The following is a 15,523-nucleotide window of genomic DNA, read 5'->3' on the forward strand; positions in this document are numbered from 1 at the left end:
GTACGGATGCTTTCGCTATGTACATCAGTTAGGATACCCCTTACTGATATCCTTGACAGTAGCCCCCGAGTCTCTATACGAGCGCTTGTGCTCGAGTGTTGGCTCTTTTTGGTGGTCGAGTTTCCGCGGGGGCGCGTGAGCGACCCCGCGGGGGTAGCCCCCAAGCCCTTTGAGGAGTTTTTGACTCCTTCGAGGGTTATATTGCCTAATCAGCGGAAGCGCTCTCGATGTCCATCATGAAGACGGGCTGAAAGCCGGGATTGATTTGTTTTGCGCAGAAGTCGCGACGTACTCCCAGTGGAGCGAGCGTCGTCTCCCCCAGATTGAGCTCCTACCGGGTAATCAAAGTGAGAACCCGTGCCCCGTTCGTGGGGGTCGGCTGTAGCCCGGAGGCGTCCTCATAAAGCAGGGTCGACGTGGTCGAGGTTACCGGTCTCGTTTGATAGAGTCCAGCGGCTCGATGCCTCCCTTCGGGGGGATTCCTCTCGACCGTCTCGACCTTGCCTTCGACATCCCCAGGGAGTCCTCGAGGCAGGCTTCGATTTTCGACCACTCGCTGGGCATCCCTGACTCTGGCACTCGAGATCGGCTGTCGAACCCATTCGGTGGGTCAGCCTGCGACCTCTCAAGATTTTAGCTGCAAGGAATGCGTACCTTAGCTTACAAGGGAAGGAAGAGGCCATGGCGGTTCGCCTTTTTGCCCGTTGGGCGCGCCTTTTTAGGCGGGAGCCGTTGCGACACTGTACCGGCGTGGAATCCGTAGCGTTCCGTCTGTGAGAGAGATAAGGACTGTTAGGCGGCGCATTTATTGGAGGAGTTACCGTATCCGTCGGATCCGCCGTTGGTGGGTTGCCGTCTATAAATGTCCTATGGTCTTCCTGTCGTCGCTCCTTCCGCCTTCTGCCCTAGTCCTTGCCTTAGCTTCCTTGCCATCTCGCACGCGCGCACCCTTGAGCAGTAGTGAAGTCGCCCTTCTCCCACCTGAAGATGCCCGTGAGACTCATCGCCACCGATGACTGGCGCCCGTCGTCGATGACGGAGCGCCGGTTGTTGGAGCTCGAGAGGGAGGGACTCCTGCGCCCCCGCACTTCGTCACCGCGGCCAGAGTGGATCGCGCTGGCAGCCGACCACCGGGAGCCAAGGTCGCCCAAGGGATGTGTGGTTTTTTTCGCCAAGTTCCATCGCCACGGCTTGGGATCCCCTCCGAGCCGCTTTATGTGGGCGCTTCGCCACCACTACGGCGTGGAGCTCCAACACTTCTCGCCGAACGCCATCACCGCCGCGGCGGTTTTCGCTGTGGTGTGTGAGGGCTACCTGGGGATGATGCCTCACTGGGACTTGTGGCTCCACTTGTACCGGGGCGAGCTCTTCAACGCCTCCGGTGGAACCGCAGGGGTGAGGAAGCCGGTACGGGCCGGGTGCCTCAACCTGGTGCTCAAGACCGGCAAGTCGTAGAGGCCGCGTGAGTACATCCCGGTGGGGCTGACGTCGAACCATGACGGATGGGACTCCCAATGGTTCTACTTTCTGAACGACGATGACCTCCTCCCTGCCTACACCGGGCGTTTGATCTCGGAGCGTCCGGATCACTCGAAGTATGGCGTCGTCCAGGCCCACCAATCGCGGCTTGACCCCCTCCTTGACGCCTTGAAGAAGCTACGTGAGGAAGGCCTGACAGCTGCTCTCGTCCTCTCGGTCGTCCATCATCGGAGGGTTCTCCCGTTGATGTCTCGGCCGTTGAGGATGGACGAGATGGGTCCCGGTGTTTCGTCCCGGGATCTCGAGGCTTGCTGGATGTCTAACGAGGCTCCGGCGGACGATGAGGTTGCAGCCTAAGTCAGGGCGGCCGTTGCTGGCGAGTTCCGGCCAGAGCACGTCGACGGCTTCCCTGTGAGGCCTGACAAGGGATCGATTGATCTGGTAAGTTCTTTTCTCGCTTATGACTTCGATTCTGGATTTTCTTCGATCCTTCTTAAAACTTGTCTTTGCTTGCGTAGGGTTCGATCGATGTTCGATCCTCGAAGCCTCCGGTAAAGGAGGACGAGGTCGATCGTGACAAGCGGCGAGAGTCCGCGGAAAAGCAGAAGTCCGCAACGGACTTGAAAAAGGAGGAAAAGAAGAAGAATGTCGAGCGTCAAGCGCTGGAGACGCGTCGAGCGAAGTCAAGGCAGAGGGGGGAGCCTGAGGAAGAATCCCCCGACGAGGATGATGGCGGCGATGGTGACGACGACAACGATGATTCCGAGGGAATGGCGTCCCGTCTTGACCGGATCCTCGAGGGCCCTCCCCAGACCGGCGTCGACGTCCCGCGGATGGGCGTCCCAAAGGGGGCACCAAGCGGGTCTCGTGAAAGTCAGCAGAGGGAGCCGTCTCCACGTCGTTCCCACGCCGACACTCCTCCAGAGCCTGCGCCAGGTCGGACCGTCCCCCGCCCCCAACCTCCTCCCGCGTTTAAGGCGGGCCACCGGGTTAAGGCCCTGACGACGGGGTTGCTGACTCGTGGTCGTGCCGCGGCCTCGAGTAAGGGGGGAACGGATCACAGGAGTACCAGTCCAAGCGCCGGCCAGGCGGGAGATGCCGAGCCGAGACCGTCGCCCGCTCTCGAGGGGCCCGGAGCCTCGACGCGGGGTGGCTCGAAGCCTGCTGGTCGAGGGACCGGTAGGCGGGTCGCCCTTCCTGTGGGTAAGGTCTCAATGTCGTGGTTCTTGTTTTCCGATGCTTTTGCATTTTCTTGGGCTGCAATCTTTACTTATGCTCATTCTTCTTCCCTCAGGTTGAAGCGGACGCTCGAACAGGCCCAGCCCTCAATGGCCAAGAGGCTTAAGGTGGGAGCGGCCTCTAAAGACTCAGGTTAGCGGTTTATTCCCAATATCATGTTACCCTCATGTCGATCATCATGGCTGACTTACTTTTTGTGCTTACAGGCTCTTCCGATCCTCGGCCGTCGGCTGGTGCCGAGAGCGCCCCGCCACGTCCATTGCTGGAGGAGTCCACCCCACCGTCGCCGAAGCGGGTCAAGGCGCCTCACCCCCAAGAACATGAGGGAGCCCCCGAGCCTCCTCGATCTGGGGTCGAGGAGGATCCTATCACAATAAGTGACGGATCCAGTGGCGACAGGCCTTCGAGGGACGCCCGCCCCATGGACGAGGAGGTCGAGGTTTCTCCCGTCGCGAAGTGGACGCCTTGGCCCATCGGGCTTCACTCCGTCGAGGAGCAGAGGAAGAGAGGAGAGGAAGAACGCGAGCGGGAGGCGCAGCATCAGCCGCAGCAGGAAAGGGAAGAAGGAGAGGAGAGGCGCCGGCCGGAAGGAGCCCAGGTCGAGGAACTGCTCGAGCAGGACCGGCAGGAGGAGCTACGGGAGCTTCAGGAGGAGTAGCAGCAGAGGAGCCAGTAGTTAGAGGGACTGCTCGAGTCGCCGCCCCGCAGTCCGTCCCAGCCGGTGCCGCCGACGCCGCAAGAGCTTGAGACTGGGGAGGAGGGTCTACCGGTCTATGGTCCTCTGACCCCGGCATGGTTCCGTCCAGGAGCACCTGCTTCTATCCCGGCAGAGCCTGGGCGGGCGGATGGCGTGGTGGCGCTTGCTTGCATGATGCGCACCCTGGTGGACCTTCAGTCTGAGATCAAGGGCACGGTCTACGGCATCGAGGGGATCGCTCCTGGATTTCTCCGAGAACGATGGCCATGGGAAGACCACAAGCCCTCTGAGGAGGATGATGCCGGGACGTCGGGCGGTGGCCCTTCCGACGAGACCGGGACCTGGAAGACGGTGGATGATGACGGGCGATTCCCCTCCCTAATCGACCTATTTTTACGTCATGGGGGATCGCTCGAGGCCATCCAGGAGCTCATCCAGGCGTTAAGGCGCGCACAGAGGAGGAAATGGAGAACTGGTGCCCCGACCGGATTCGCATCCGGGCCTCCACCGACCCGTCCGAGCCTAACATCTTTTTGGATGATCGGAAGGAGGCCGAAAAGTGGGAACACCTCGAGGAGCTTCGCCTCTGGATGAAGCATGTGGTGGGGCTCCTGTCCGATGTTGTCAACAACGGGCTCGGACTGGCTTACTTTGTAAGTATTTTTGGGCCTTAGCTATCATAGGTCGTTTGGTTTTGTGTTCTTACTGTCCAACTGCTGATTCGCAGGATCTGAAAGAGACCTCCCGTAAAAAATCGAGCTTTATCCATGCGACAAGGGGCAGCTGGGAGCAACTCCCTCTCCTCAATGACCAACTCCTGGAGTCGCAGAAGCTCCTCAAGGCTTACAAGGAGCTTTTGGCGCTCGAGGAGGAGAAGAAGGAGAGGGAGGCTTCTTTGGCTGATGCTCGGGAGGCCTCGAGGAAGGCGGTGGAGGAAGCCGCGCTGCTGAGTGAGCGGACCACGACGGTCGAGGAGGTTGCGTCCAAGGCCCACGAAGAGGCCAAATTTTACAAGGACGCAGCTGCCGATCTTGACAAGGAGAAGGCCCTCCTCAAGGCTGACCTTGCCTCTGCCCAAGCGGTCTACCAAGAGATGAAGGTGGAGTGTGTGAAGGGTGAGATCACTCGGAGCGCCGCAGAGGAGGCCAAGAAGAAGGCCCTCGAAGATCTCGAGGCGCAGCGGACTCGATCTCGCAGCCTCTCTGACGACGTCGACCGTCTGAAGAGAGCGTTGTTGGAGAAAGATGGAGCCATTGCACAGACGGGTAAGGCGATCGAAGACCTGCGGGTTGCCAACACCGACTTGGCGCGCTCCTACAAAGGGATCGAGAGGGCCAAGACCGACCTTGTTGGCGAGAACACCGCTCTAGAGGAGAAGATTCGCGGTATGTTTCTACTATCATGTTTTCTTCCAATGGCATGATTTGTGTTGCCTAACTTCTCCGCGTTGGTCTTTATAGGGCTTAAGGACGAACTGCTCGCAGCTCAAGTCGAGGCCCGTTCTATCAAGGCTCGGCTCGTGGGGGAGGTCGCTTTGAACGGTCGGCTACGGACTGCGATAAGCGATCTCTCGGCCTCCTGGGAGCTCGAGCCTGTAGACGAGTCGAGGGAGGCGGCTCGAGGCGACGCACTGGTCGATCAGCTGTGCTACCTAGGGGCAATGCTGAGGGATCGAGTGCGGGACGCTCTTCATATCGGAGTGAAGCGGGCAATGGCGGTCGTCTGCTCAGGCTTTTCTTATGATATGGAGGTGGTGTCCCACGGCTTCGTCACCGACATCTCCAAGACTGACGTGGAGAACAAGGACAGGCTCCATGCCTTGATCGACGATGCGGAGGTCCCTGGGGAGAGGTTGGCTAAGTTGTTCGAGCCGGAAGTGCTTCCTCCCCAGACTAGCTCGGGCGCGACGAGGGTGGTGAGGGCCGGGATGCGGACTAAGGCCTGCGAGCCTACTCTGGGTGCTAAGGCCCCTTGTACAATACTTGTTATTCTGTCTGAAGTGATACTGTGTTTTTGAGTGGTTTATAAGATCTCTGAGTATTTGCTTATTCCTTTGTTTGCGCCCTCTTTTGTTTTCTTTCTGCCTACGTCATTATTCCCCGTTTGGTCTTTTGTTAAGGCGACCTCGATTGCCTTGAGGGTGAGGGAGCGAGTAGAGTTACCATAGCCCTGGGGGCGTAGGAGTTCTCAAGCTCATCGTCTCTCGGCCCTTAAGGGGCTCGAGGTGCCCCTACTACTTGATCGTGTGAGGTTTACTGATAGGAAAGAAAAAAATCACTTGGGTTTTTTGGCATTTGGGGGGGTCCCCCCTGCTAGCCCCCGAGGGGGTATCGACTATGATGGGTCATAGTTGGTACTCCCTTCGAACGTCGAGATTTCGACCCGTGAAAAAGTAAATTACTCGAGGGAAAGATCTTATTCATTCATGCATTCATTCATAAGGTCTTGGTACAGGATGTACATGGGAACATAAAGCTTTGAAATTCTAGGGGTAGAATCGACGTAGCTGTTTGATGTTCCACGCGTTGGTGAAGACTGCCCCTTTTCGTTCGCGAGCTTGTATGTCCCTGGCTTCAGGACCTCGGCCACCACGTATGGGCCCTCCCAGGGCGCGGTCAGCTTGTGGCGTCCTTGGTTGCTTTGCCACCGACGTAGGACGAGATCACCCACGTTCAGATCCCTTTTGCGTACGTGCTTGTCGTGGTAGCGTCAGAGCTTCTGCTGGTATCTGGCGGAGTTGAGGAGAACCATATCTCGAGCTTCCTCGAGCTGGTCGACTGCCGTTGTAGGCTTTGAGTCAAGGGGACCCATACTCGAGGTCTGTTGGGAGCACAGCCTCAGAGCCGTAGACCATGAAGAATGGGGTGTATTTAGTGGCCCTGCTTGGCGTCGTCCTTAAGCTCCATAGGACCAAAGAGAGCTCTTCGACCCATTTCTTGCCGAATTTCTTCAACCGGTTGTAGATTCTTGGTTTAAGCCCCTATAAAATCATGATGTTGGGACGTTCGACCTGGCTGTTAGTTCGAGGGTGGGCCACTGCGGACCAGTTCACACGGATGTGATGCCGGTCACAGAAGTCCAAGAACATTTTGCCGGTGAACTGAGTGCCGTTGTCGGTGATGATAACGTTGGGGATCCCAAACCGGTGGATGATGTCGGTGAAGAAAAGGACGGACTGCTCGGAGCGGATGTTCGTGTTGGGTCGAGCCTCGATCCATTTGGAGAATTTGTCAATGTCCACCAGCAAATGGGTGTATCCCCCTGCTGCCTTCTGTAGAGGCCCTACTAGGTCGAGCCCCCTACCACGAACGGCCACGTGATGGGGATCATCTGGAGAGCGTGGGCGGGGAGGTGTGTCTGCTTGGCTTAAAATTGACACCCATGGCACGAGCGTACGAGCTCGATGGCGTCAGCTACAGCCGTTGGCCAGTAGAAGCCTTGTTGGAAAGCGTTCCCTACGAGGGTCCTCGGAGCAGCGTGGTGGCCACAAGCCCCCGAGTGTAGATCCTGGAGGAGCTTTCGGCCTTCCTCTATGGTGATGCAGCATTGCTAGATTCCTGTCGGGCTTCGTCGGTATAGCTCATTGCCTTCGTCGTAGATTACTTATGACTTGGCCCGTCTACCGATACGGCGGGCCTCGGATCGATCTTCTGGTAGCTCGCAACGAATCAGGCAGTCGAGAAACGGCGTGCGCCAGTCGAACGGTCGGCCGGGTCGCTGTTCTGCCTCCATTACCTCTGCTGCCGCTAGCAGTGCCTCGATGGTGTCGGTTTGTTGGGGGGCAGTGGTTTCGACGTCAGCCCCCGAGCCCAAGTCGACGGATGGCTCGTGGAGATCCCTCGAGAATGCGTCGGGTGGTATTGTGCCTCGAGTTGACGCGATCTTAGCGAGTTTGTCGGCTGCCTCGTTGTAGCGTTGGGCAATGTGGAAGAGCTCGAGGCCGTGGAATTTATCCTCGAGCCGACGTACCTCCTTGCAGTATGCCTCCATTTTTGGGTCATGACAGTTGGAGGCTTTCATCACTTGGTCGATGACGAGTTGGGAGTCGCCTCGAACGTCGAGGCGTCGAACTCCTAGCTCGATGGCGATCTTCAGCCCATTGACAAGGGCCTCGTATTCCATAACGTTGTTAGATGTAGCAAAGTGTATCCTGATGACATACCTCATATGAACGCCCAGGGGCGAGATGAATAGCAGGCCCGCCCCAGCTCCCGTCTTCATGAGAGACCCATCAAAATACATCGTCCATAGTTCCGCTTGAACCTGAGTCGGGGGGAGCTGGGAGTCCGTCCATTCTACGACGAAATCCACCAGAGCTTGAGACTTGATAGCTTTGCGGGGCGCATAAGTGAGGGTCTCACTCATGAGCTCGACCGACCATTTGGCGATTCTTCCCGTGGCCTCCCGACTTTGGATGATCTCACCGAAGGGGAAGGACGAGACCACCATGATAGGGTGGCCGAGGAAGTAATGTTGCAGCTTGCGTCGGGCGAGGATCACGGTGTAGATTAGCTTCTGGATCTATGGGTACCGTGCCTTGGTCTCTGAGAGCACCTCGCTGACGAAATAGACCGGCCTCTGGACTAGCAGCGCATGCCCCTCCTCCTGTCTCTCGACAACCACTGCCGCACTGATGACCCGGGTCGTCGAGGCAACGTACAGAAGTAGAGGTTCTGCGGGTTGTGGTGGGACCAAGACCGGAGCAGAGGTCAGTGTTTTCTTCAAGTTATCGAGGGCTTCCTCGGCTTCGGGGGTCCAAGAGAAACGCTCTGCTTTTTTCAAGAGCCGATATAGTGGCAATGCCTTTTCTCCCAACCTCGAGATAAAACGACTTAGCGCCGCCAAACATCCCGTGACCTTTTGCACTCCCTTGACGTCTCGGGTCGGACCCATTCTCGTGATGGCCGAGACTTTCTCGGGATTGACCTCGATGCCATGTTGGGAAACTATGTATACCAGGAGCATGCCTCAGGGTACACCAAAGACGCATTTCTCGGGGTTGAGCTTGATCTTGTTGGCACGTAACCAACTGAAAGCGATCTTGAGGTCCTAAATCAGGACTCCTCATTGCTTTGACTTAACGACGATGTTGTTGACGTATGCCTCGACCGTCGACCCTATGTGTTTCACGAACACATGGAGCATGCATCGCTGGTAGGTTGCTCCCGCGTTTCGAAGCCCGAATGGCATGGTTACATAATAATACATCCCAAAAGGCGTGATGAAAGATGTCGCGAGCTGGTCGGACTCTTTCATTTTTATTTGATGGTAACCAGAATATGCATCAAGGAAAGAAAGGGTTTCATATCCCGCAGTAGAATCAACAATTTGATCGATACGTGGTAATGGAAAAGGAACTTTCGGACATGCTTTATTTAAACTTGTATAATCGACACACATCCTCATTTTCCCATTCTTTTTCTTAACTAGTACATGATTTGCAAACCAGTCGGGATGGTGAACCTCCTTGATGAATCCGGCCGTCAAAAGCTTGTGGATCTCCTCTCCAATGATCTTGCGTTTCTCCTCGTCTAAGCGACGCAACCGTTGTTTCACTGGTTTGGAACCGGCTCGAATTTCCACGGAGTGCTCAGCGACTTCCCTCGTTATGCCAGGCATGTCCAAGGGACTCCATGCAAACATGTCGGCGTTTGCACGGAGAAAGTCGACGAGCACGGCTTCCCATTTGGGGTCGAGGTCGGCGCTGATCGTCAGCACCTTGCCGTCGGAGTTGTTGGGGTCGAGTGGGATCTTCTTTCTTCCTTCTGCTGGCTCGAAGCTGCCCGCATGACGCTTGGGCTCTGGAGCCTCTACGGCCAGGGCTTCGAGCTTCGACGCGAGCTCGGTGGAGTTCTCGAGAGCTTCCCCATACTCGACGCATTCGACGTCGCACTCGTACGCGTGCTCGTAGGAGGAGCTGACGGTGATGACGCCCTTGGGTCCGGGCATCTTCAGCTTCAAGTAGGTGTAGTTGGGGATAGCCATAAACTTGGTGTAACCCGGGCGCCCGATGATGGCGTGGTACGTGCCCCGAAATCCCACCACCTCAAAGGTGAGGGTCTCCTTTTTGAAATTGGCCACTGTGCCAAAGCAAACCGGCAGGTCGATTCGACCTACTGGTAACGCCTTCTTTCCAGGTACGACACCATGGAAACTGCCGGCGCTTGGTGGGAGCTGCGCCCTGTTGATGCCGAGAAGGTCGAGGGTCTCGAGGTAGATGATGTTCAGGCTGCTGCCGCCGTCCATCAACACCTTTGAGAGTCTGGTGTTGACGATGATGGGGTTGACGACGAGCGGGTAGACGCCAGGGGCGACTACCTTGTCGGAGTGGTCGTCTCGATTGAAGGTGATGGGGGTGCTTGACCAGCTGATGTACTGGGGCACTGCCATCCTTGCCGCAAAGACCTCACGGCGCTCCCTCTTGCGCTGTCTTGCGGTCAGCTGTGTCGAGGGTCCACCGTAGATCATGTAGCAGTCGTGGACGGCTGGGAAAACTTCGTCATCTTTGTCGTCCCCCTTGTCGCCATTCTTCTCTTTCTTCAGGTCGCCACGCGCGTCCTTCTTGAACCCCAGGCCGTCGAAGTGCTTCTTTAGCATACGACAGTCCTCGAGCTTGTGGTTTGCCCCTCCCTTATGGTAAGGGCAGGGCTCCTTTAGCATTTTATCGAAGATAGCCCCCTCTGGGGGTCCTCGAGGCCTTTTGCGCTCCATGGCGGCGACGAGATCGTCGTCGAGGTCCTCCCGCTGGAACGGTCGTGCTTTCTTCTTCTTTTTGTTCTTCTCAGGTCCTCGACTGGGGCCCTCATCATCATCGGCGGACGGCTTGCCTTTCCTTCCTTCGCAGCTGAAGAAGGCGCCGACCGCTTCTTCCACTGCAGTGTAGTTTGCCACTACGTCCATCAGCTCGTCGACGGTCTAAGGACGATTCCGGCCTAACTCCCGCACCAAATCTCGACTGGTGGTGCCTGAGACAAAGGCCAGGATGACGTCGTGGTCTGGGATGTGCGGCAGCTCGGTGCGTTGCTTTGAGAAGCATCGAGTGTACTCCTAGAGAGTTTCTCCTGAATTATGCTTGCATTTGCTGAGGTCCCACGAGTTGCCTGGTCGTATGTAGGTCCCTTTGAAGTTGCCCTCGAATACTCAGACCAAATCGACACAATCGTGGATCTTGTTGGCCGGGAGCTCTTCGAGCCATCTACGGGCGGTGTCGGAGAGGAAAAGTGGTAGCTGTCGGATGATGGCTCGATCGTCCCCTCGAGCGCCTCCCAGCTGACAGGCTAGCCTGAAGTCTGCCAGCCACAGCTCTGGCTTGGTCTCGCCATTGTATTTAGCGATGCTGGTCGGGGGTCGAAACGGGCTGGGCAGCGGCGTGCTGCGGATTGCTCTGCTGAACACCCGAGGGCCCGGTGGTTCCGGGGCCGTCCGGTCCTCTTCGCTGTCGTATCTCCCGCCACGGTGGGCACTGTAACCTCGCTCTTCTGCGTCCCCATACCGACGGCGATGATTCTCGTCGATGTCGCGTCGTGCGTCGTGTCGTCGTTGGTTGTCGACGGGGTGGTGGAGGACGAGTGCTGTCTTTTTTCCCTCAAGGGGGCGACTGCTGATGGACTGACAACTACTTTTCATTCTGGGGTGGCTCATCACGCTTTTCTGTGGCCGCTCCTCGACGTCGAGAGGCCGAGCTCTCGGCCTGCTGAACTGCCGCCACCTGGAGCAGAGTCTGCACCTCGTCTCGAATGCGCCGCGCTTGGGAGTTCGATGGTTCAGGCATATTACGTAGCAGCATCGTTGCTGCCACGACTTTTTGACCCGCTCGAGGGAAACGGCTAACAGGCTGCTTAGGCTCCCCGTCTCCGACGATCTGTCGATGTACTTCTCGGTCCCGTCTGCGGACACTTCCGCCAGGCGAGTATGGCTGGTCCTGCTCGAGGATCTGTTCAAGCAGGACAAGGCGCTCGCGATCCTCGTCGAGCTTCGCTTTGAGCTCTCGTAGCTACGCAAGTTGCGCGGCTCTGTCTTCTTATGGAGGGGGGTCGACCTGACCGTCGTTCCCAGGCGTCCTGGGGTCTTCTCTTGCTGCAGGGGCTCGACCACCAGCAACGGAGTCTTGTGTCTCGTCGGTGGTTTCCACCGCCCCGTTGATATGGAAGCATTCCCTAGTAGGGTCGTAGCTGTCGGTCTCAGAGTCGGAGTCTGGCTCGGTGGCAAAGAAACATCCACGTCCCTCCTCCAACAGCCGCTGCCTGAGCGAGGTGATCGTGTATCGCCCAGGCCCTAGGCGACGGAGGCCTCGTACCTGAGAGAAGTCCGGCAGCTCGGTCGTCCGTTGCTGTGCTCCAGTGTCGCGTGGGAGGACCATTGGTCTCTCCACATATGTCTGGGTGTTCGGACAAATCGCCCTAGCGAGCGATGCCACGGCGTTGTCCAGGCCGAACGACAGCGTTCTTGGGGCGAATAGCCCGTGTGGAAGTAGCGTTGCGGCGGGCGAGAGCGCACAGGGCGCGCCATCTCCCATCGTCGTCGTGCGATCCTCGTGGCGTTGGGCCGTCATACCCGCGGTTTCGGCGCGCGGGGCTGTCGGCCCCCGTGTCACCTCCTGCCTGGCACGAACTATCGGTCGTGACGAGGCAGAGGGGTGATGGTGACATTGTCCACGCCTCTTCTTGGGCGGGGAGGCGTGGTGGTGAGGACGTCTCGGAGCTCTCAATCGTGCTGGCGCAACACGAGCTCCTCCTGGTCCTTTGACCGAGAGCAGGATCATGTCGTAGCCAAAACCGGTAGACATGAACTCGAGGCTCCCGAACCAAATCACCGTGGAGCGCGGAATCGGCGAAACGAGAGTGGCCATCTGGAAAGGAATGGGAAATCGGTGAAAAACACGCAGGACCCCTACCTAGCGCGCCAACTGTCGGTGTTTTCCCCCCGGGGGGTCACACCAACGAGTGAAACTTGTATGCGTGCTCCCCTTTCTAGATGGTGATGCAAGAAAAGACACAAAGATTTATCCTGGTTCGGGCAAGAGAAGGCCCTACGTCCAGCGGGGGGGAGTGTGTGTATTATCTTGCACCTAAGTGCTTGTACAGGGGTGAATACAGGCGTGAGATGGATGGAGATGGAGTATGGGAGCTCTACTACGTGTGTATTGCGTTGTGTTGCCTCCCTTGTATCCGCTCCCAGGCCTCCCCTTTTATTGTTCCAAGGAGAGGTCTAGGGTACATGTATAGGCGACAGAGTAGGGGTCGACAGAGGTATGGTGCGCTAACCCGCTCGAGGCATCCGTACCGGCGTGGCCTCGAGCCGTCTTGTCTTGTAATCTGATGATGATTATGCGTGCCCCTGAATTCCGCTCCTGTGCGCCGTCCTGGACCGGTTTATCCGTTGCACGCGTGTACGTCGTGGTAACAGCTACGTCGGAGTGGTTGAGGTGCTGTCATTTGTCGCCTGACCCTTCCCCAGGAAGGAAACACGCCTACTCGAGGGTCAGGTGTCGTGTAACGCCTCGCTGGCCAGAGCGCTGACCTTGGGCGTCTCGAGGGGGGTGTTGATTGGACGTTCCGACCCAGTCCCTGCGCCTTGCCACGTTCTGGTTTGTTTGGTGGGGAAGGCTGCAAAAAGAACGACAGGACGGGTGCTTGTTCCCTATCACGCTTCCCGTGACTGACGGGTTAGGTGAGAGCACGGCAGGCACATTAAATGCCCTGGATCCCGTGCCCGCGTCACGTGGCGGGCGGCGTCCTTGTGCTCGAGGCCTCCTAATTCGTACGAGCCTGTTTTCGTATTCGACGGTAGCCGGCGCTCGAGCCCTGGTCGATTCGCAGGACGTTCTTTCCGTGTTCGAGACTATGGTCGTCGAGGACCGTGCATACAACTGGGGAGGGCGTCGACTCGGAGGCCTCGACTTTCGTACGGATGCTTTCGCTATGTACATAAGTTAGGGTACCCCTTACTGATATCCTCGACAAAAGCCTTTGGTCTAAAAAAAGTATCCAAAAATACCACATCTGAGAGACTAGAAAGGGTCATACAAGGAATCTCTGAGTTTTATTTGAAAATCTTACAAAACTCTAGAATAATAGTTGATCAAAGAGTGAGAAACATAGTGCTCAACTTAATTGTTCTATCTTTCAACTGCTCAAGACCTAAGTGATAGCTATAAGCTCTATGGTGAAAGATAATATGGGTAAGTCTTGAGTTAGAATAGTTCACTCTAATTCAGAGGAGAGTCCTTGTTTAAACGCATGTGTACTTGTGAGGCGTGAAAGCATTGTAGCAACTCCTGATCCATCACTGGGTTTATCTTTGCTCAGGGACGAGCAAAAGGTAAGCTTGGGGGAGTTTGTTGATGGTAGATAAGTACTCTTTTTAACCGTCAACATAGCATGGAAAGGACTAAAATCATATTACCATCTAGTTATAGGGGTCATCACTAACACAATTCCACAAGGTTTGGTGATTATCTATTTCTACATGGGGTTATCGTAATAATAACAAAAGGAGGTCCACATGTCTGATTTACATAGAGAGAAGACCTGAAAGTCAACTCCAAAACAATATAGAAGACTCAGGAAGACATACCCTGAAAGCTGGGGCCCACCTGCCTTAGGGCAGGGGCAGTTGCCCAGGGCTTCTGGCCAATCGTAGCTAACCTCACGGGTCCTACCTCCACCTCCTTTGAGGAGTTGTTGGTGCAAAAGCTGATCTGCAAACACAAAGGGCTAATACCCGATTCAAACGTTAAGGCGTGCCAGCCGATTTGACCTTACAATCGACAAAGGTGGTAACTCGAACACTTTGGTCCCGACAACAGCGATGCGCCCGGATGTCACGGCCAAGAGGTGTTCACGCGGAACTTGAGAACACGCCAAGCTTGACTCGACGAATTCCTAAGAACTCGTAGTAAAAAGGAAAATATGACGAAGTCGTCGAAAAGTAGATGCTGGAATATGAGTAAAAACTTGTGTTTGATTGATTGATAGATATATCTCATTACATGGCCCTAGGGTCTACATTTATACCCTGTCCAAAGAGCTACAACCAGACACGACTAGGACTCGAATTCCAAATTAAACAGAACCCGTATACAAAACGAATGCTAATAACTAAAGAAAAACATTAAACTATCCCCCGTAACCGATCGGGACACTACCTCGAATCAATCGGCAACCTCCACGCTTTTCTCCAGCATCATCGGCAGACGACCTGTTTATAGTCATCAGCAAACACCTATATTGGACATCGGCATGAATACATCACCACTTCTGGACTTGGTCATATCCGGTCGTCTCCCATCGGCAACCACCTTTATCGGCAACTTCCCTGCAGACTAGTTACCACTGTTCTGTCTGCCGATCCACATCCCATTAACTCCAGATGCGTATCAAAAGTTATGTATCCAAAAACGGTGTCAACACATGCCCCCCAATTTCGAAGTATAAAATCATTAATGCTCCAAAATTCTCTGCAGTAATGACGCCTTTCCACAAGTACTTCTCCCAATTTGGTAACCAGTCGTCAAATCTAAATAACCTTGGCCCGATTTCCTTGCAGATTCCTCGAATTCCTCAACCTCTCGAACCGAGCCTCCCCACTTATGCGTTCATCGGCAATATTACCGTTAGAGAAAACTGCCGATGGGCAGACCAGGCGATCTTGCACAGTGAAATATCTTCAAAATCATGACCGCTTGCCGTCAAATCACCTGCGCAATCCCTTGATTACCATGCGAACAGTTACCATATCCACCTGAACACCCTCGGATTTCACGGATGCGGCAAAGAGATATGTCAGATTTGCCCCTACTCGTTTTGTCCTATAAATACTTCCTTCTCCGGTACTCCTTCTCCATCTTATCATTCTACATCCCAAAATCTACTTTCCTGGCGGCGGCATTACCCGAGAACTCCAAGAATTTCAGCAAGAGCCTCCTCCACCAATCCTCCAAGTCTTCAATCCTCTTCCTCGCGAAGAAATGGCCATCAACTTCGTCGTTCCTGAGGTCAGTCTACCATCTTTTTCTTTTCGCACTTTTTGTTGTACTCCTATTCATCTGCGATTCCTTTTACTGAGCAAGTCGAGAACCGTTTAACCAAGAGTGGCATGAAGCCTTGG

At 55.7% G+C, this 15,523-nt stretch overlaps 1 protein-coding gene across 1 annotated transcript; it reads left to right on the forward strand.

The window, feature by feature from the left end:
- On the forward strand, positions 1,216–3,376 carry LOC110430435 (cyclic nucleotide-gated cation channel beta-1-like). Its single transcript, XM_021448113.1, has 4 exons — positions 1,216–1,407; positions 1,998–2,520; positions 2,925–3,151; positions 3,218–3,376. The coding sequence occupies exons 1-4, from the start codon at positions 1,216–1,218 to the stop codon at positions 3,374–3,376; spliced, it is 1,101 nt and encodes a 366-aa protein (XP_021303788.1).

The sequence above is a fragment of the Sorghum bicolor genome, chromosome 9 (genome assembly GCF_000003195.3).
Source record: "Sorghum bicolor cultivar BTx623 chromosome 9, Sorghum_bicolor_NCBIv3, whole genome shotgun sequence".
In the NCBI taxonomy this organism is placed as follows: domain Eukaryota; kingdom Viridiplantae; phylum Streptophyta; class Magnoliopsida; order Poales; family Poaceae; genus Sorghum; species Sorghum bicolor.